The 22,794-nt window shown below is 34.4% G+C and overlaps 1 protein-coding gene across 8 annotated transcripts in view; it reads right to left on the reverse strand.

Moving 5' to 3' along the window:
* Window positions 1-6,664: 6,664 nt before the first annotated feature.
* HUWE1 (HECT, UBA and WWE domain containing E3 ubiquitin protein ligase 1) overlaps window positions 6,665-22,794 on the reverse strand; it is a 106,086-nt gene continuing 89,956 nt past the window's right edge. For all 8 annotated transcript variants that reach the window (XM_068362873.1, XM_068362872.1, XM_068362870.1 and 5 more), the window contains exons 49-60: window positions 22,005-22,282; window positions 20,076-20,257; window positions 19,347-19,778; window positions 17,141-17,419; window positions 16,591-16,695; window positions 15,033-15,308; window positions 13,115-13,303; window positions 12,082-12,269; window positions 10,805-10,938; window positions 10,220-10,385; window positions 9,213-9,403; window positions 6,665-7,745 (exon numbers count right to left, since the gene is read on the reverse strand). In XM_068362873.1, coding sequence (XP_068218974.1) covers window positions 7,643-7,745; window positions 9,213-9,403; window positions 10,220-10,385; window positions 10,805-10,938; window positions 12,082-12,269; window positions 13,115-13,303; window positions 15,033-15,308; window positions 16,591-16,695; window positions 17,141-17,419; window positions 19,347-19,778; window positions 20,076-20,257; window positions 22,005-22,282 — 2,523 coding nt within the window. In that variant the 3' untranslated portion in view covers window positions 6,665-7,642. The remainder of the gene's footprint in view (window positions 7,746-9,212; window positions 9,404-10,219; window positions 10,386-10,804; window positions 10,939-12,081; window positions 12,270-13,114; window positions 13,304-15,032; window positions 15,309-16,590; window positions 16,696-17,140; window positions 17,420-19,346; window positions 19,779-20,075; window positions 20,258-22,004; window positions 22,283-22,794) is intronic.

The raw sequence follows: 22,794 nt of genomic DNA on the forward strand, positions 1-22,794 counted from the left end.
ATGCACAGAAACCAATTACGTCATTGTACATGCACAGAAACCAATTGCGTCATTGTACATGCACAGAAACCAATTGCGTCATTGTACATGCACAGAAACCAATTGCGTCATTGTAAATGCACAGAAACCAATTGCGTCATTGTACATGCACAGAAACCAATTGCGTCATTGTACATGCACAGAAACCAATTGCGTCATTGTAAATGCACAGAAACCAATTACGTCATTGTAAATGCACAGAAACCAATTGCGTCATTGTACATGCACAGAAACCAATTACGTCATTGTACATGCACAGAAACCAATTACGTCATTGTAAATGCACAGAAACCAATTACGTCATTGTACATGCACAGAAAACAAGCATGCGCAGTAAGTCCACTTCAGTCTAATGTAAACAATGGACTTGGAATGAAAAACATACTTCACATTTTAATAGACCGATACCTAAGTTATTATGCCAGAGTCCCTATTAAAACAAGGCTACTATATAGACCTTGTATTAAACATATAGAAATAAAAAAAAAATACCAAAACGAGCCAGTACTCGTCCTTTTCTTAAAACAAATTTCAGTTTCGCCAGTAATTAAAATATCTTATGTCTACCTAGCTGTACTTCTACTTCCTAATTCTGTTATTGTGACGGTGGCTCATTAGATTTTATTTATTGTTTTCAGCCCCTTTCTGTGTTTAATTCTCAAAATTAAGGAGAGTAACATCCCATGGTCTTTAATATAGTACATTCTGATCAAAACCATGAACCAGAGATTGAGATAACTGAAAATAAAAGAAAAACCTTTAAGGCTAATGCCTGTAGAGCTATGATTATATATATATATATATATATATATATATATATATATATATATATATATATATATATATATATATATATATATATATATATAAAACGAGTCATTTAATTTGATATAACAAAAAGAGTAAAAAATACGTATTCCACATCACTTAATGTAGCTTACCACAATTTTGGGGATTTGAGAATGCAGTTTTTTTGACAATGCCTCATTCAAGTTGGTAGACTGTATTTTAAGTACTGTTTCTCAAAAAAATATATCTAATATCAAACTGTGTATGTCTGTGACAGTAACTGGATTTGCTACCAATATGTAAGAAAAAGAGATGAACATGGACATGACATATAATGAGAATGACAGATAATAGATGGACATTTAGAATAACAGAGTGGATCCCTTGAGATTGTAAAAGCAGCAGGGGAAGGAAGAGAAGACGATGGATTGGCACACTAAGCAAGTGTGCGCATATATTCTTACAAAGCTGGTCTATTATAGAGTAAATATTTTATTCAAGTATTTAATTTGTGTATTCAAGAGATATATAACTAGCTTGTAAGGTGGGTCTCACTCATGCAGGTTTAAGAAATGTATGTAAATAACATAGGACTTTCGTCATTCATTTAATTGTATTTTCATTCAATTCAGTATATGTAAATTTAAGTTATTTTTAAGAATCAACTTTTTATTTCACATATTTTGTTACAAAGTCTTATGTAAGCTCGTTTAGGTATGCTGTATCACACACACGAAGTATGTATACGAGAGACTGCGTAAATTTTGTTCCCACACGATTAGAAGATTCTTGAAAGCTCCGAAGTTAGTTTTATCTTTTTTTTTAAGTTATGAGAAGTAGATGGGCGGAAATAGACGAGAGAGAGAGAGAGAGAGAGAGAGAGAGAGAGAGAGAGAGAGAGAGAGAGAGAGAGAGTTGCCTCGCCATTTACGCTGGAACTTGTCTACTACTCGACTAGTTGGCAACTTTGGCATCGTAAGCCTGCACCCCACGCTTCCAGTAGGCCGGACTGGAAGGTTCTGAAATTAATCTAAGTCCATTTATTAGACCCCAAGGAATGCATAAGAAAGCAGAAGAGATTCAGCCTATCCCTTTGAAAGAGCTAACGTCCTCTCTCTCCTTTCATGTGCATCAAGTGTGTGACCTCTCAAACGTGAATAAGGTTTTGATCCAACGTATATTGTATATAGTGTTTTTCAAACTTTGGTGGAATTTATTAAATGGTAAATCAAGTGTAGTAGGTTAATGTACTGTAAGTACTCTGTCATATAAATTTTTGTAGCTGGTCCTGTGAGATTTAGGTTGAACAGAGAAGTGTATTTATTTTGCTTAACTATTCGGTAACCTCGCGAGTGAACAAAAAAGATGTAAGTGTAACAGTTACATTTTTTAAAAATTTCATTTAGTTCTTAATCATTAGTGTTAGTGTTAACTATTTTCAATAATTATCAAAACTAAATATTTTTATGAATTCATTTCCAGTGAAACAAGCGCTTGTATAAAGTTTTTTTCGGTCTTTCTTTTGTTAGATTTTGAGAGATTTATTTATGGTGTTAATCCTTTGGTATTATTGTTGTAATTTATTATGAAATACATCTATTTTAATAAAGTGTGTATTATTTTGATAAGCATTATTTATTAACAGTGCTTACTTGTAATCCCTAACTAAGAACTGAAGTAAGAGGTTGTTTTTCAATAGTTCCAATTAAGTAATATTCCAGTTTTGTTTTGAGTATTACCTAAGCAACTTTTGGATATTGAATGTTTTTATATATTGCAGTCTGACGGTTGCATAAGTTTTTCCAGAGCTCAGGCATTAATTTTCATGTGTAACCGACTTAAGAAATATAAAAGTGAGTTTGGAACTCCGGAGTTTATGTGATTTGCCAGCCGCAATAATATATATATATATATACATATATATATATAATATATATATTACACATACATACAAAGATGAACCTGCCATCCTCACCTTGAGCCTCAAACAGATATCTATTCTTTCACCACTACAAGTGGGGCATTCAGTCAACAAATGCCTCGGTGTCAATGGTACCAAACAGTCGTCGCAATATGGGTGATGTTGGCCAGCCAGCAAAAACTAGTGTGCCAGCCAAGTGTGACCAATGCGGAGACGGCAAAGATTACTGTAGTCTCCCACTTTCGGGATATAACATTACTAATTTCTCTCATCTTATTTTCAAGAAAACCATTCTAATACTGTTTTTGAATTACACTGGTTGCCTATTAAAGCTAGATTAGATTTTAAAATGTATAAAAATTCCTGAAATTATTGAGACGGCAAGAATAATTAAGAGACGATTTAAAGTTACTGGAGCAAAAGATGTACGGTTTGACACAGGAGTCCTTAGCACAACTTGCTCCGAAGAAGTGCATATCGTCATCCTTACTCCGCGGCGAGTAACCAAACATTGTACAGTATAGGAAGATATGGCAGAGGTGGTGGGAGGGGCTTAACACAGGAGCTCGGAAATTGTGTCCAACTGTACTTCTACTGTAGATTCCAGAGCTTTTAAATATGCAGTCCAAAGACTATTTAATAAGCTCCTACTAGACAATGCACATTACTGTTCACTGTTTATACAAATAAATCTTTAAGGTCCTGAAGAGAAGTGCTTTTCTGCATGTGACATGACCATTAAAACAGCCCTTAGAATAAGTAAATTTCTCTCTAGAGTTTCTTTTCAACAATGATGAATCACAGTCTTTGTCACTAGCATCAACGTTCACAAAACCAAACTTATAATTGCTATCGGTCGCGGCAAGTAACACCGTAAGCAGAATCCTTTGTGGTTCCAAAAAGACCTAATGTCCCATGACTTTATGATTCTCTTGGTTATGCCATCCACTACCACTATACTATGTGGAAACAGTTTTCCTAAGGAATACAGCAAGAATAGCCTCCAGTCTTTCCTCAGATAATGGTTCAGGGTAACGCAAACTTACCGCAAAAACCTTGCACAATCTTTAATATGGGTGACAATCCCAGTCTATTTAGAGTACATAGTTTAGATAAGCAAGTGTTGCCTTTTCCTAGGGAGAAAAATAAAAAAAATTAGAGTACTTGTAAAATATAAACAATGACAATATTAAAAGATCAACAATTACTGTATGTATAAAAGGAATAACCATAGTCAATGGTAAAGTTTTCTTATTTAATTTCCTTTCTTTCTAGGTAATGTGGTAAGTATGAAGTGGACTAATGTCAGAGGCAGGTACACAAAATATCTGAAGAACCTTGGAGGAAAAAAACTGGATCCAAAGCAAAATCATCCAGAAAATATATATATAGTAACAGCATGTCATTCTTGCCAAAGAATTCCTCGAGGAAGATGACAGTTTCAAGTATAGTTGGAGAAGAGACTGGGGACAACCATGATGAAATGAATCGTGACACGCGCACACACATTGACAACAATGGTACTGAGGAATTTGATCAGCCCTCAACATAAACTAAGCGGAAAAGAAAGCAACAAAAAATGATTGACATAATAGTGAATTCATTCTTGCAAAAGCTGTAATCAACAGTGGATCATCACACTCGTTTCTTTAAAGGACCTTTACCAACAGTTCGTTAGTTTGATGACATGGAAACAATAGAATTCCAAGTTCAAATATTACAAATCATTAAGATTATCCAAGAATCTCAACAAACTCCCAAAGATCCTATGCAGTCTGGTCCAAACAGATATACCAGACAGCCATCTCATGATATATACTGTACTGTTATCCTGATCATATATTTTTCGTATTGATTGTTCTAGTAACTAAAAGGTCATGCCAACAACATTTTTCAAGGCAATGTATTTAAAGTAATAGATTTCAAAGATTAGTTGTTGATGGCTACCGTAACGACTAAAGGAATATATATCTTCGTGTTCAAGGTAATGTTCTCGGCCCGTTACTCTTCATTCTATGCTTGTGTGCTTTGGCCTAGAAAATCTCTTTACGTATGCAAATGAAGCTACAGTACTCTCTTTGCATCAGTTCCACCTCCTGAATGGATACTTACGGTTTCCTAATACCTTAATAGAGATCTAGCTGAAGTTTGTGCATAGTGTAAATTATGGGGGATGTTGAACCTCAAAAACTCAAAAAAGGAATAAAAGTACAGTATAGTAGGTTAGTAGTCAAATAAGTGGTACAAATATATGTCAAAAACTGTAGTGCCTCTAAATCATATCTTTTCATTGAAAGTCACTAACTATATTGTAGAAGACTTGAAATTTCAGGAGTGACTGGATTGCAACCTTACTTTTGAGAAGCACATCTGGTCTGTTTGCAATAGGAGATAAAATTTAAAGAGGTTGGCAGCAATAGGGAAGAAAAGGAAGAGTGCAACTAGAAGAAACTCAAAATCTCACTTGTTTTCAGTATATTATTCAATATATCAGAGTATACCAACACTAACTGTTAAAAAAGAATACTTTTGACACAATATTAAAACAATTTACAGCAAAATTTTAATATCAGCAAACATAAGAGATTTTGAATTCAAGATACAATGAATTGCTGCAATATTGAAGTCTTTATTTAAATTAGTTAAATTATATATGTAAGGTAAAGAACATTATCAATTGTCTCCTTTCTGCAGTTGAACTCATTCCTATAAGTTTTCTGTTAATTGGATATTTGGGCTACTGCGGCTCCATCCTTGGGAGGCCATTCCATGTCAAAATGCAACTGGTGGATAAGCCTGCAGTTGCACTCGGGAAGTAAATACAAAAGATTGGACAGCAAGATGAAAGAAAGGAAGTGCGGATGGAGAGGGCTAAAAATTGGGCTCAATAGGGTATGAATGGATGCTGCAAATTAGTAGTACAGAAAAACTTTATAAATATGAAGTCTCTGGAAAGCTGATACACAATGATAAATTCTTTGAACAGCTCTAATCCTTTGGAATTATTGGAGTGCCTCATTGGAATCCTACACTAGAGCACCTAAGGTCCATATTAGGAATACATCTTTTTTTACTTTAGGGCAGTGTTTCCCAACCTTTTTTTAAATTACCCCAAAATTTTATTTCCAACTAATCAATGACCCCATTGAACATATACCCGGTAACATCTGATGGTTTTTTGCAGCCACCTGATGAACTGTATGGATCACTGTACAGCACTGATGAACTGTATGGATCACTGTACAGCAATGTTAAAATTATTGATTTTCCTATAAAATAATTATTGCAGATTTTGTGTATGAATTATGGCAATAATTATGGGAATGTGAATAACTCAATTTCAGAACATCTTGATTACCCCAAAAATACGGGTCCATTACCCAGGGTTGGGAAACACTGCTTTAGGGACTTGGGGTAGTAGTAAGGGAAGAAAATTACCATTTATGTATAGGTGTGTCTTGTCCATACTCCTAGAGCAGCTTTTATGCCTTAGTATTGGTCGACACCCTGATATTGCCATTGATGAATGGGCTGTGGCACAAAGTATCCATTTGCATCAGGAGCCCCAGTAAAATTCAATAAAAATTGTTAACATTTATTTAACCTACTAATGACGCAAGCAAACAATCCTTGAAACGAAGGTTGCAACCAGAGTCAAATTTAGAAATTTCAAAGTGGCTTCTCAACCCACGTGGGCTTTGAATATTATTTACTATTTAACATCAACCTATATTGATTTCTGGCATATTCAAGTTTTTTATTTTCTGTGCAAGCCTATTACTAATAAATTTTCGAGACTTCTGCTTTTTACACATCCACAGATAGGTTTTAAGAGGATAACGCCAAAAACCAAACTCCAAAATGGCAACACCTCCTTTGCCATTCACAGAGGTAAAGGTAAATGAAACAAAGAACCAAGTTCAGTGTATTTAATGCAAAATTCTAAAGAAGCTATGATCTTGGTTAAATACACCTTTCAATTTGGGTTGACTTGTACATGAGAAACTCAAGTCTTTTTCCTTTATAAAAAAAATCAACCCAGAAGTCAAGTAATATATGTAATAAGATATAAATGAATACTTACTAGAACTAGATCACACTGCTAAATATTTATACATTCATAACACGGACGTTTCCAATGTCCCTGTTCCTTAGGCTATTCTCGACTAATTGAAACTTCCTGGGCCTTAATATATATCACATTTCTTCCTAAAGGCCTTATATATATACAGCAAAAAAAGGAGGCCAAATATACAGCATATGATTATGGAAGGTTTGGCTGGATCGAACTCTTCAATAAAAAGAAAAAAATAAGTTAATGTATACGGTTTACAGGGTATCACCATTATTGTTCTAAACCTTCAAATAATCTTTATTTTCTAAAACTTGTAAAGAAATCATATATTTCTGACAACACGATGAGCACACTGCAACCCTTATCGTGCATTTTCAGCCCTTCCGCTTTTAAGCTTTTGATGGTTAACTTTATATATTTATATATTTCTCCAGTGGATCTAGGGTCAGTTATGACCGTGGGAGGGATAGAAAAATAAAAACAAAAAGGAAGAGAATAAATGATTATTCCTAAGTTAAGAGAAGGCAAAGCATTATACAGTAAATGGTAGGTTTAAAAATTACTTTTTTTTTTACGGTTCAAGATTCAAAAAGATAAGACATCTTAAGGATGGGTGAAAAGCTTTCTAGTGCACATTGTGTGTAAAGACCTGTGTAAACCTTATATAACAGGCTTCATATAAAATGACACTTGTATCAGTGCAAATTCACTCTGTAAAATAAAAAACTAAGTAAAAAATTAACAAAATGGACCTCCACTGCAAATGAATACAAAGCTTCTTGATTCTTTTCGGTAGGATTGTATGTACTGTATATCTTCTATGCGAAGCCAAAGCCTTCCGCGCACTCATGAATTGCCTTTAGCAAGTAGTGACGGAGTTTATCGTAAGTTTCATAGACAGGCAAATCCAACTGGTTAAAACTGGAAAGGAAATAGGACAGAAATAAAAAACTTACCTATGCAATATGGATACTAATTTGAAATATTGTTATGCTAGTAATACAATAGTGAAAAATATATTTATATACTGTATAAGGTGCAATCAAAAAGGTATAAAATGAGTCTTTCAGTCGAGAAACATGCCAAGCGCCATTTTTAAAAAGTGTCAGAAATCGCGATTGAAAAATAATAATAATAATAATAAAAATAATAATAAAAATAATAATAATAATAATAATAATGATAATAATAATAATGATAATAATAATAATAATAATTATTATATTTATAATAATGATAATAAAAATAATTTGAAAATTGGCAATTTTTAATCACGATTTCCGACACTTTTTAAAAATGGCGCTTGGCATGTCTCTCGACTGGAAGACTCAAATGTTCTTGGGTGTAAATGAATAAAATGTAGTACAAGCATATGGGCATGCTATTTTGCTATTTGTCTGTGGGCCAGACTGCAAACAATTTTCTGAGCCAAGCTCGGAAAATTAGCATTGCGGATTTTTGGAATACTTCAGTAGACATCTGGCAAGGAGCTTGGCCAGATATTATAAGTGGAATTTAACTTTAATAGGAGCAAGATGTCACTAAAGAAGCCAAGATTACCTACAATGTACAATTCTCAAAATTTGTATAATACCCAAATTGTAGAGACTGTAAAATCTCCACCAAATTTATTCCAGGCATCACCATTAGATATCTGAATATTCTAGATTGGATTTTTTTATTTTGGCCATTTACATTAATGACTTCCTTAACTCAGATCATTCATGGTATATAAGATTACACTAATTGATAAAAATAAAACTTAGGTTTGGTAATTATGCTGACCACTCACACATATGGGGAGGAAGGTATTTAAACATTTAGTTTTACAAATGCATACGAGACTGGAATTTGGACAGAATTAAATCGATATCTGAATAGCATTTTTGAAAGATGAAAAATTTCTAGATTGTATATATTTCCTTTTCAGTATTTTTTTTTTTTTTTTTTTTGTAACTATGTGGCATGAGATAATTTAGATAATTCTATGAAATATATTGAATACTAAAAGATATTGTTAAGAATCAACTTAATGTCTACGTCATAAATGTTTATATTTCCTTAACCCTTTTACCCCCAGGCTATTTGGAAATTTCCAACCCTTAACCCCCAAGGGGTTGTTTTTTTCCCAGCACATTTTACAGTATATTTTTTTTTAAATTGCTCTAATAGCCTTAATTTTTGTCATAGAGAGGTCAGGTTGGTCTCATTCTATTGGAAAATGCCTGAATTTTTTTCAAAAAATTATCAAAAATATGAAAAAAAATTTTTTTATAGCATTTTTTGCACGGACGTACCAGTACATCCATGGGGGTAGGGATGGCTTTTGTGAAACGTACCAGTATGTCTTTTGGGAGTAAAAGGGTTAATAAGCAGATGATTACTCACCACGTATGGGCTGAAGGAAGTCTATCGGTAGATCTATCATCTCTGTGTATCTGGAACTTTTGTGTACCATTCATTCCTTCTAAGGCTATAAAACCTTGAAGAGGAACCTTACTAGTGCCAGTCACAAACTGAAGGAACTTGGCTCGTTCAGCCTGGTCAAAGGACCTAAGTGCTCGCCAGAACCATTGGATCTGTATAGAGAGAGGAAGCATGTTAACCATCTAATTTCATAATTACAATGTTTACTATACATGAAATGCTCTACTGTACAAGGAGAAAATATATTAAAACCATAAATTTTGAACAAATGAGAAAACTAATCTAATAACATACCAAAAATAATAGCAAATAAAGTTGAAACATTAGAAAATATGAAACATATATTCCCCTCTTTATTATAAATTTCACTTATATTTCCGTAAATTCATAGAAGAGAAAAAACAAAGTACCTTCACCCTTTAAGCCTTTCTCAGAAATCAACCTTCCCCCATCCTACAAACACACTGACTATTTTATTATTTTTACAAAAATAAATGAATATTGATAAACAATAGCATGAACGATGATGAAAAACATCCCAACTATATTGGTTTTTAATAAACTAATTAGAAGAATGCCACAGCAAAATACTATTAAAAGACGAATTTTGTCAGGAGGTAAGAACAAGTCTTTTCTCTCATAAACCACAGAAAAAAATGATCAAGGTAGACCTGCCCTAGTTAACTTGATTATTAAAAATACAGGAGACTTCCAATAAAATTAAATACTATGATCTCTGAAACCTGCACATAAAAATGCAGAATACCAAATAAATAACCCACGAAACAGCTATTTTATTTTAAAGAAATATACAATACAAGAAATAGTGAAGTGTAATTATTTGAATGTACTTAGGGAGGAAATTTGGAAACTAGTTAGGATGCAAAAACCTCCCTAATTTTATGCAGTTCATTAAGTACCAATAACTTCAAAAGGAATATCAGGAAATAAAATGTTACTGTACTTGCCTGTAAGGAATTTGGTTGATACTTGTGATATTCAGTGTTCGTCCTTAAGTCGTCAATGTCAATGGTAGGTAAACCAGATATTAGCAACTCTGTTTCTTGCTCATTGAAGATAGAGATGAGACGTTTCGGGATAATGTCGTAGAAGCCTTCCAAGAAAGCGTTTAGTCTGAAAAAGTAAATAAAACCATCATCAGTCACAAAAGAGAATGTATAATTACCAAGTATTCAAATTTTCTATTAAAAAAAAAAGAAAAAAAAAAAACCCTCTTATTTCAATATGACCAACATTGGAAATGTGGCTAAGAGGTCAGACAATAGTAAATGGCAACAGTTTTGTTAAACTACAATAATTATAGTAAATTAATCATTAATTAATAGCAATACCTTTCTCTATGGGCATTTTAAATAACTCATCACCTTATTCAACCTATCGTGTAAATAAATGGATGCAAAACGAAAACTTATAATCTTTAAGGTCCCACTACTTAGATGAGCTTTACAAAATTATTGTAAAAAGTAATACTGTATGGTAATACCAAGAGAAAGCTTTACAATTAGCATATTTGTCCTGGAAATTCTACTTACTGTTTTCTGATGGCTCCTGTCATTTTCATCTGGCATACCAACCGGATGTATTCCATCTTACTTTCTTCAGTGACTGCAATATTGCGTCCATTGGGTTTAAGATCCCTTACTTCTGTTACTCCAAATTCTTGTACCTGTTTATAGAAAACACGTGATAATGCCTCTGAAGAATGAAAGCCATTTTCCTTGAAAATCAGTATGATCTTCGACAGAAGAATCACGAATTTGGGCTATATAGCTTGGAAGTGGGGTCTGAGTTTATTCAGTGACCAAATGCACCTGGGGGAAGAATCAGCAGATGGACTTGTGGTAGTTAGAAGAGGTTGTTCAGAAAGAGACAAAGTGGGAACATAGGTAAGATAAGATATAAAAGCAAGTGTAGCTATTGAAGGAATGATACATAAGACCCTTGAGTAATGCATACAGTGCAAGACGTAAGATGCACTGACAGCAGTCTCTCTCAGGGAAGTATGATCTTTGCTAAACACTACACTAACTTTTATGATCTGACCTGCACAATGTACACACTTGGAAACAATATCTTTACTTTCATTAATAAAAAACTGATAAACCACTAACAGGATAATGTAAGTGTGAAACCACCTAATGGGTCAATTGGATAGTTGTTGCCGTGTGCTATAATTTATAAATAAAACAGGAAACATTAAACATATAACTATTGATACAGTAGCATAAAACAAAACCCAAGTCCATTATTTCCCATTATAAACTAGTAGTATATTATGAAAGTAATTTATGGCACAGGTTCCAAGTAACAAAACCCACTTCCAATATCAAGAATTAACAGAACTATTTGTAGCAGCTGAATGAACCTTGATATCCTAGTTAACAGTTTTATGTAGCAAGGTGTGCCAGAAGCCCAGTTTTCAAATCTTGATTTGTGCCATAGACCACGTATCATTACTTTTCATAAATGTTTGCTTCTTCGGTTGAAGAAACCCCTTTTTCTATTGTTTCAAACTGTACTATAGACAGACAAGTATGGAGAAAAGTTAAGTCTTATTATAGAAGGTTCAAATCTATTACTATTAAGCTTCCCATATCCTACATTACCGGGAGACTTTAAAAAATGCCGCTATATAGCAAAACTTCCTTATTCTACCTATTTGACTGTTTTTTGAACTATGATATCAGAAAGTAATGACAGTGAATCAGGAAGTTTTACTGTAAAAGTTATATCTATAACAGTCAACAAAAAATAAACCAATTTAATTTCCTCGCAAACTCCATGCACATTCAGTTACCCAAGCACTAACCTCTGTGCTGAATGTTAGTTCATAGCCCAAATCGGCAACATTGTGCTCCAAGAGGTAGATAAGACCTTGATAGAACGAATAATCTTCACTCTCCATGTCAGCAACACGAACCATCTTGCCCAAGATGTGTTTGTAGAAAGATCTTGTGAAGTAGCACTCCAGTAATTTGTTGTCATAGATTGCCTTAGCTGAAAGAATAATATCGTAGTTTGTTAGGAAACAAAACAAGACATGCTGTACCCACAAAGTTACCACAAAATCGTATAAAGTTGACATACCGTACCCACAAAGTTACCACAAAATCGTATAAAGTTGACATACCGTACCCACAAAGTTACCACAAAATTGTATAAAGTTAAGAACCAAATTTTAACATGGACATCTCTACCTATATTCTGTGAATTCACAACACATTTCATTAAATACTGTACCACTGGAATGCAATTAATCAAGGATATTTCTAACACAGTACTAGTTTTCTATGGCACTTATATTTTGGTGATCAGCCAAACATAACTTGTAATTTTTACATTGAATTTCTTCTTTTTGATTACAGGTATCAGTTTAAAAACCTCAAAATGTGCATCATTGTATGTAAACACTTTAGAAAAAAAAAATATCAAATGCAAACGTAGTACTATACCATAGAATGAAACCACCACCACTAAAGTTACTAACCAAAGACAACTTATAGAAAAACATTTCAATTCATAATAACAAGATATCCAGTTACTATTGAAGTGAGGGAAAGATAGTTCTCACGATAAGAGCTCTACAGTTTACAATTATTTCTGGAACAAATGACTCAGGATTTGAATATGTTTTGATTACTATATAAATTAAAACCCTATTATATTTTGTAAAACTGCAACCAGTGTTGTTATGAAATACATTATGTTATATGTATCCTTAGATTATAATATGAATTATGTACTTTCAAGCAATATAAAAACATCTTAACACAAATTAAAACTTGGTAAAAACTTAGGATCAGAAAAATATTCCAATAACAAAACATTCACATATTACTTACCTATAACTCTACCCACAAACTTGAAATAAGACAAATGATTAGAGTTGCAATGCGAAGCAGGATTGATCATGTATGTCACACGATCGCCGGGAGACGTACAAAACAGGGCATACATTGGGTTGAAAATCTCACGTGATATTATCATATACCATTCTCTCAAAAGTCCACCAGCATCTTGACCTTCTTCACCTGTAAAAACATAAAAAGAAATTATATACGACTACTGCTAAACCTTGGATTTATGAATTTGAGCCATATAAAACTTATATTTAACAGGGAAAACCCCTCGAGTTTCAGTTTTAAAGTACAACGTTAGGATATTGGATAGAAAAATGGAAGAAAGTGTGAACTGAAATACAAGAAGACTACAAAGTGTGTGCACCTACATTGAGGTTGTAATGACATTTTAGTATGCCAAGAGTTGACCTTAAGGTACTACTCCCAACGCGATATCTAATTTCCAATTGAAATATTAAACTAGTTCAGCATTAATTGCTGCAGACCCACTTGAAGTACAAAAGTCCTAAAAATTCTAACAGCCTTCAGAACTTTTTTGTAAGGTGTCTGAATATCCCGGGGCTAAGAAAGCTGCACCTGGAGCAGGATTGAGAATCGACGGAGGCAGAGAAAGTTCTAAGGAAAACAGCATGAACACATAGAACAGCTAATACAATTCAAGAAGGCTTTTCCTGACCTTTGTGTAAGTTTTAAGGGACTACAAAGGTCAGTCTTCATATGAAGGTTGAGGCATCCAAGTCTTTGAAGATGCATGAAAATCATTTTCAACAAATATTTGCTTTAGCAGCCCCAACACTTCATTATAGAAAAAAAAAAAAAAAAACATTCTAAGAGTTTAAGAATCATTCAGAGTTGAGCTCCTTGACAAAGAGAACATGTGTAATAAATAGTGAAGCATGGTAATTAGCAGACGAGTTCTCAAAAACATCAGCATAAGCTTCGAGGGAGTGTTCATAAGCTCACTAGCATAGAGGATCCAGTCACTACTTACAGTCTGCTTCCCCAGAACTGATTAAACAACCAAAAGTTGGACAAATCAGATTAAGTGTCTTTGTCCAGTGAGGGAAACATGAATGAGCTGTATCCATGACATATCAATATACCAATAAAATACCGTCAGTCACAATGTTATTACGGTGCAGTCACGGCAGCACACAAATCTGGTGTAAAACTGTATTTGCCACTGTATATGTGACTGGGTCTAGTTACTTTTATGCTAACTTGGTAATACTTCACTCTCCTAGCAGTGACAAGTATTTTTTCCAAGATTGTATTCAGCCACTGTCTGTTTGTACTATTTCGGAACTCGGGCAACAAAGTCATTGCCAAATTATTGCTTATATTAGTAAACTTAATATATCTTGTGGAACTAAATAATGAGAGCTTGTTCTTCATGTTGTCAACTAATTCATTGAGGTACAGATCCAGAATCCTTAAGATTTATTCCATCACAAAGGGCACCCTTTTCTGTGCTTGCCCTGGGCGCCAATATCCCTAGTTACGCCTCTGAACATAACCTCCTTCCAACTTTGTTGGCGGAGATAAATATGAGTTTCAAGTCTTTGATTGATTGATTTATAGTTTTCTAACATCCTGACATGTAAGGCAATAGATTGAAACCTTTGAAATTTCTAATATTACTGTAAAATAAAGAAAAAAAAAATTGACACCACGGCACACACCTCAAGACCCTGGGAAGTACTTGAATAACTAATTTATGATCAATCGTAAACTTACCTAAAATTCAAGTTATGGAAGCAGGTAACTACTTTAATAAATATATACAGTACAAGCTTATTCTTTCTAGAAAAATTTACAACTGACCACACATACAGCATAACTAACTTTTATCATAAAAATCAAACATTACTTAACTCCTAAAACAAATGATTTTCTTTACCTTCAAATACAATGTAGAATCTATTTTTCCATTCGTCAGGGGACCGTCTGTGCAACTCTCTGAAGGAATCTTCAAAGACATGTTCCCTACGTACGTGCACAGCCAAGTCCTCTCGCCGCATACCATCATCAGCACGTTCTAATTCAGTTCTAAAGTATTTTCTTTTAATATCAAAATCTAGAAGGCGTGTGTGGTCTACTAAAACACTAAATGGTCCATCGGCCAGGTGGACAGTAGACTGTCGGAGAATTTGATTAAGAACAGTACGGTGCTTTTCTGGAAGAGGAAAAATCAAGCATTAAAAAGCAGTGTTTCTGGAAGAGGAAAAATCAAACATTAAAAAGCAATCATGATGAGGGGTAGATGGATATGGTTTGGGCATGGTCTTTGCTCTCCCCAAGAGAGATTAGTTCACCAAACTTTCAACTGAGCACCACAAGGCACCAGAGAGTTGGAAGACCCAACCCTACACGACTGAGGGCTATGAAACGTGAAGTGAGAGATGATGAATGGAGAAGTATTGATTTAAAAGCCTAATATGGAGATGACTGGTGAAATCTAACAGAGGCCCTTTCGTCAATAAGCATAGGAGATGATACATATACATAGAATACCTTGAAGTCTTGGAAGTATATACAGTATTAATATACTAAAGTCCAGCTAATTGCCTTTTACTATATGTGGTAAAATGAAAACCCCTAAAACCCAATGTTGCTTAAAATATAAGAAAATAAGGCAAGAACTCAATATGGGCATATCTACCAAATTACCACCTCTTTTAATGGACAGTGACAAACTGGGAAAACAAAACATGGCAACGGTTTTAATCCTAAAGATTCAATCCTATGAAATGAAGAACACAAAAAAAAAAAAAAAAAAAAAAAAAAAAAAAAAAAAAAAAAAAAAAAGAGAAGAGAGAGAGATTACTAAAACACTTTACTAATCCAGGTAATTCATCTATATATAGAGTTACTGGCTCCAAACTAAATATCTTAGTGGAAAAGGATGACATTCAAAAGTTAAATTTTTTCAAACATTTTTTTTTGGGGTTTCTAACACTTCACAGTATTTTATTGCTGAATTACGTTTATAGCATATCTTAAAACCTTATATACTAGAACAAATTTAACCCTGATTGTTTTTGGCATCGTCCATGCTTTTACTATTTTCTCCATTTACCCAACCCTTTACCCACTATAAATCCCAAGAATTTTTTTTTTAATTACAAATATTGATAATGGCTTGGTTAAAAATCCTAATTTCATTTTATTATACTTCGTACTTTATTACACAAGTCATTTAAATTCTGTTCAACAACTCTGGTTTGCTTAAAAAAAAAAAAAATGCTTTAACACTTTAAAATTGAATAATAAGAATTGGAAGGTACAGTATAGCATTTTTATACTGCACAGATTTTATTTTTGTTCCTGTTTGTTTTATTTTCTAGAACAATATCTACTATCTTCTTATCAGTGTTTAAACATAGCTATTATTATTCTTTCCCTGAGGAACTACGATTAGTTTCAACAGCACTAAAACTGGTTAATAATTAACTTACCAGCAAATTTAAGGAACTTATCAGTGTCATCAGGACTAATTTCTGATACAGACACTGAATTCTCTCTCTTTCGTACACCTGCAACACTGACATTACCCTCTCCATCTGTGGGGAAAAAAAGTAGTTTGTAAATCCAGCGTCTACTTATTCTTTTAAATATGGATAGATATGTGCTCAAGCTCTTAACCCTTTTACCCCCAAAGGACGTACTGGTAAGTTTCACAAAACACATCCCTTTACCCCCATGGACGTACTGGTACGTCCTTGCAAAAAATGCTATAAAATTTTTTTTCTTCATATTTTTAATAATTTTTTGAGAAAATGCAGGCATTTTCCAAGAGAATGAGACCAACCTGACCTCTCTATGATAAAAATTAAGGCTGTTAGAGCAATTTAAAAAATATATACTGCAAAATGTGCTGGGGAAAAAATAACCCCTTGGGGGGTTAAGGGTTGGAAATTTCCAAAGAGCCTGGGGGTAAAAGGGTTAAAAAGGTATAAATTCAACCAATGTACAGAAATAAACAACAAAATGCAGTACTGTACTCACCATCTAATGGGACCGAGGGAAGAGGAGACAACGGTGCAATTTCATGCTGCAAATGGGCCAGTTGTGCCTCACGCGTTTCTGCCTGTGTGGTAGTACGATCTTTTTTATCCCCCGATGCTGCTGAAGCATGAACGAGGAAAAAGGCCTCGACGGCTGGCTGTAAAACCAGCACTGCATGTGTATCTGGAGTTTCGCCTAATTCTACTAAACATTCGGAAAGCGTTGACCATAGTTCATCTAAACACAGTTGAGCACTCAAACTTCCTAACTCTGTAGTTTCTGAAAGTAATAATAAAAACAGTCAGTCTGTGACACTTTAAGGCATCAAGCACTGCTATAAAAAGCCACTCTAATGACCTATATTCCACCATAACCTTTTATGATGATCCACCAAACATAAATAATGTACAGCACTGTTTCTACTACAAAAATTATCATAAAGTGATAATGAAAAGAGTCAGTCTGTGAAGCTTTAAGGCATCAAGCACTGCTATAAAAAACCACTCTAATGACCTATATTCCACCTTAACTTTTTATGATGATCAAACATAAATAATGTACAGCACTGTTTCTATTACAAAAATTATCATAATTATGAATTTGGGCTACATAGCCTGTGTTGGGAACAGAGGACATCTAGGGGAAAAAGTTTAGTAACACAATGAAATTAAAATAAGTGAAGCTAGGGGCAGAAGGAATGCTGCAAAAATATGCAAGTATGTCATGCCTACAGTACTTTGTGTGTGGTGCACTGGTGATGCCCATCAATTGGGCATAAATTAGATTTAAAGTTCCCAGACTTTCAATGTTGCTGAGCTTGATAAATATTAAAAAGTAACAGTATCTTAAAGCTAAATCTATGATTACAATAAAGGAGATGAGATTCTGCCGACCAGTAATATTGCAAGTGATAAAACCAATCCTAGGGAATATTCTAACTGCTTCCATAGTTACTGAACTTACATACGTACTGAGAAGGTAATTACAAAAGGGCAAAACACCTACGATAAAGAAATATGAGCTGCACAAATAATGCAATGATGCAAAATTTAGTATTTTTAAACAAGTTAAAAGACAGTCAGTCAAGACTCATTGCTGGAAAGTCTACTAGCATCAAATGTTACAGTTATCATCAATTGCTATCAGCCAAACTACAACCCTAGTTGGAAAAACAATGTTACATACTTGAAGGACTTTGATGAGAAAATAGCTCAGAACAGAAACTCACACAATAGAACTTTATTAAGCGATAAAGAAAAAATATACAAGAGAAAAATATTGAAAAACTAATTATAAGAAAAGTAAATGGAAACAAATAGCAGATCAACTATGATACAAGACATTCAAATCTGCTAAACAAAAAAGCATCAAAACTAAGTTTGAGTTCAAGTTCTACCAATTCAAATATTCATTCTACAAATCGAGTACAGTAGAGCTGAAACAAAACTTCTAGAATAAGATATCGTGCTGAAGAGAACATGAATTAGCACTGCATATTCAATACAATGTGGTGGATACAAAACCTGATCAGTATCAGTAAATTTTTATACAGCAAGCAGAAAGAGGTAAAGTAAATAACTGTGACAGAAATTAAAATGAAGAATTGGGATAGAGTTTAAGAGATCTATGATTTGAGCTCATTTTATGAGCTAGCTACTGAAGATAAATTACATCATTCAAAATGTCAGAAAAAAAATTTCAGGATTTTTTTTTTTTATTTTAAGAATTTCTAGGTGATGTTTTGCACAATTTAAGAACAGAGATGAAACAGGGTTCCCAAAAGTAAATTGAAAACTATGACTAAAAATTAAAATTTTAAATTCGACGTCTCATTTACAAAATAGTGTCAGTGAAAATATCTGGAGTTCCAATGTCCTAGGACTAACAACAATACTGTGAATCAACTCCCCACAATTAGAACCAAAACCACCTCTAATCTAAATCTCAGAGATATCTACAGCTACATCGAAGTTAAGAGAGCTTGAACAGCCAGTAGGAAGACAGGAAAAGGAACGGAGGTAAACCAAAATTATATAAAGCGAGTGCAGCTAGGGGCCAATGGAGAGCTGCCAAGACCCTTTTCCCCTCAAAACATGAGAGTTTTAGAGGAATCATAAAGAAAGTGTTTCGAGGTAAGTCTCTGTGTCGGAACAAATGAGAGTTTTAGAGGAATCATAACCAATTATAAAGATAATCGCTCCCTTACCTGTGACTTCATTATCTACATCCATTGCCTCAGTAGTGGATTGGCCTCTATCCTCAACGGGCAAGGCTGATGCATTTGCTGCATTATCCGCATCTGGGTTTGGTACATCTAAAGTTACTGCTGGTGGGGTGACAATGTAAGGCTGCTGTGGGGGTGTAGGGGGTTGTTCTGCTTGACCAGTATCATGCTGTTCACCAGCTTCTAAAGGTGACACTTCCACCGACAGTACTTCAGCAGCAGGCTGCCAATGGATAGGAGTATCAGAAGACTCCGCTTGCATGGGAGTGTCTACTGACGTGGGAAGGGACAGCTGGTCCTGACTTCCGGACAACTCAGAGGGTTCTTGGTTTTCAGTGGCACTTGGCTGGTCTTGGTTGTTGGCTGCTTGGTTAGTAATTGCTCTCTCAGCATTGTTACTACTTGGCTGAATAGCTAAAAGGTTCATGAGAGAATATATTATTATTTATGCTTGGATATTATTTAATAGGTCATTCATATGTTGCTAACTTATTTCAAATTGTATCTTCAGTGACCATTTATCTTAATTTTACAAGTTACAAAAGCTTCAACGTCTAGTTCAACATCCACTAAATGAAATTTGTTCAAATGTTAGCTAAATATATTTAGATACAAATTCAAAAAATATTTGCAATACAGTATTTGCCAAATAAAGAATGTGTCTTCAGGGACTAAGGAAACAAGATATATATAAAAAAAAATGCTATTTACCATTTTTTCTCGTGCGTGACAATCTAATAGCATCTCTGAGCTGTATGATGACCTTAAGAGTACGCAAAAAGAAGGCCTGAGAAGAAGTTTTGCTTGTAAGCAAGGACATGGAGGCTAACTGCAGTTCACATGGTGGTTTAACTTTGGTTGTTCCACTGATTATTACACATTCATTGGTAAACCTGAAAAGAAAGCATTGGAGAAGCTACTTAGAAATCCATCGTCATCCTTCCACATAAAATGCAGGGGTTAATAAAAAGGGTTTAAGCCTTGATTTTCTACTACATACTATCTTTACAACTAGACTACATTATTTTTATTAAAGAAACATTTATTAGTTCAAGTTTACCGAATCACGGCTATTCAAATCCATGGTATAAGTTCTTATAGTTACACTATCTCCTTTCCTACCATTGTCCCTACATAACCCTTTTACCCCAATGGACGTACTGGTACGTTTCACAAAACTCACCCCTTTACCCCCATGGACGTACTGGTACGTCCTTGCAAAAAACTGCTACTGTATTTACATTTTTTTGATAACTTTATGAGAAACTTCAGGCATTTTCCAAAAGAATGAGACCACCCTGAACTCTCTACGATGAAAATTAAGGCTGTTAGAACAATTTAAAAAATCTCTATTGCAAAATGTGCTTGAAAAAGCAAAACACGCCTGGGGGTTAAGGGTTGGAAAGTTTCAAATAGCCTGTGAGTAAAAAGGTTAAGAGATTTGTTGCCTGATGCACCATCTCCACTGCCATCTACCAAAGGCATCCATCCTCTTCTAACAAACCTCTTCTCTCCTTATCTCACCATCCAATTCTCTTCCTCACTCTCAATCTTAACCGCCTTACAGGTTCCTCCCAAACCCTCTTCATTATCCATCACATTCATCATGAACGCACCCACATCTCAGTCGTGACACTTACCACCTCTGTAATCTTTACTAAGCCTCCCATTCCTCTCATTTCATATTTTCCAATCTTTCAAGATGTGATATTCCCATAATCCACCTCAGCATTTTCATCTTTGTTCTCTCAAGCTTTGCTTCCTCTTCGTCTTAAAAGTCCAGGTTTCCGATACACTTATTAATACTGGTCTTAATACTGTGCTATAGATTTTGACTTTTAGCTTCACTGGTATTCTATCACATACTACTCCCACTACCTCCCTTCACTTCCTACAGGCTGCTTTTATCCTATTCTCAACATAAGGTTCACATCCTCTCTCCTGACTTATAGCAGATCTTAAGTATCTATATTGTTCCAAATGCTTTCATTTATGTTATCCCGTACCTACCTTCCTTACTGTTCACAATAACCTCAGTCTTATCCACTTTTACCCTCAAGCCACTCCTCTCCAAAGTCTCCTGCCACTACTTTCGGCATATAATAAGTCCCATAACTTTATACTATACATCATAATAGACCCATGACCAACACAACTAAAAAAAGGGCTTAATACTAACCCCTGGTGTAATCCAAAACTAACTTGTAAGGTTTTTGATTCCCCAACTGCTATTATTACTTTTGTAATTATTCTTTTGTACATCCTCTCAACCATTCTAACCCACTTCTCTGGGACTTTACTCAAGTGCCAAAACAATCAATCTTAGTATTTATCATATGCCTTCTCTAGATCTACAAAAGCACATTATGAGACTAGGAATTTTACGCTTAAAATGTCTACCATAAACGTAATTTGTTTAACAACCAACTTACTAACGAGTTTGAGACCCTATAATCATTTAATTAATGGGGGAGTATCTGCATGTATGTGTAGTATATACACACATTCATTACATATAGCTACACAGTATTGTGTAAATACACATACCAAGGAAAAAACGTGTATACAAAAAATTATAATTGAGTCTACTTAAATTAAGGTCACCCAAATAAACCTTTGCCTACAATTCAAACAACTTACCTGTCTTGTAATAATCCTTTCTTGCTCTTATCAGTTACATGGGGCAGCATTGGTTCCTCATCATGAACTACTGGAGCAGGATGTGATGCATTGTGAGCCTTAAGGTCCTGAAGTAACGACGCTATGTGGGTTGCCACAGTTGAGCCCAGTGTTGCTGCACCTTGTAAGAGTAATCGCAACACTTGGTCCCTAGCTGGTGGAGGGCCATGGGACAGATGTAACAGCAAGGCTGTTGCATCTTCTAGGCCTTCTTCAGAACAAGATTTACTAGTCAGAACCTGTGGATAAGAGATTTATAAGAAAACAAATTTTTTTTAACCTGTGGATAAGAGATTTATAACGATACAAAATATTTTTAACCTGTGGATAAGAGATTTATAAGGATACAAAATCTTTTTAACCTGTGGATAAGAGATTTATAATACAATTTTTTTTTTTTCATTTACTTATCATTGCAGTGGAGTACAGTACAGATAAAACCCTCGTTAAAACATGTAACTTCTAACAGTGAGAGGAAAGGAAGCAAGGTCAAAAGCCACTGGAAATACTGTCCGGAAAATCTTCGTAATGGGGAGTGATCAAGTCTTAAATAGCAGTCAGCTAATGAAGGAATGAAAATATAGCAAAACCTTACCCTTTGATTTGACTAACGCTGTTTAACTGATGATGATGATGATACAAAAAAAATTAAAATTTATTTAACTGCTGCTACTCAACTGGAAGCACCAGGCAAAATCTTTACCCTGTGTGCCATTAACGCTCTCGATACTCCTACTGTACTGTAAATAGT

The sequence above is a fragment of the Palaemon carinicauda genome, chromosome 39, assembly GCF_036898095.1.
Source record: "Palaemon carinicauda isolate YSFRI2023 chromosome 39, ASM3689809v2, whole genome shotgun sequence".
NCBI lineage: Eukaryota > Metazoa > Arthropoda > Malacostraca > Decapoda > Palaemonidae > Palaemon > Palaemon carinicauda.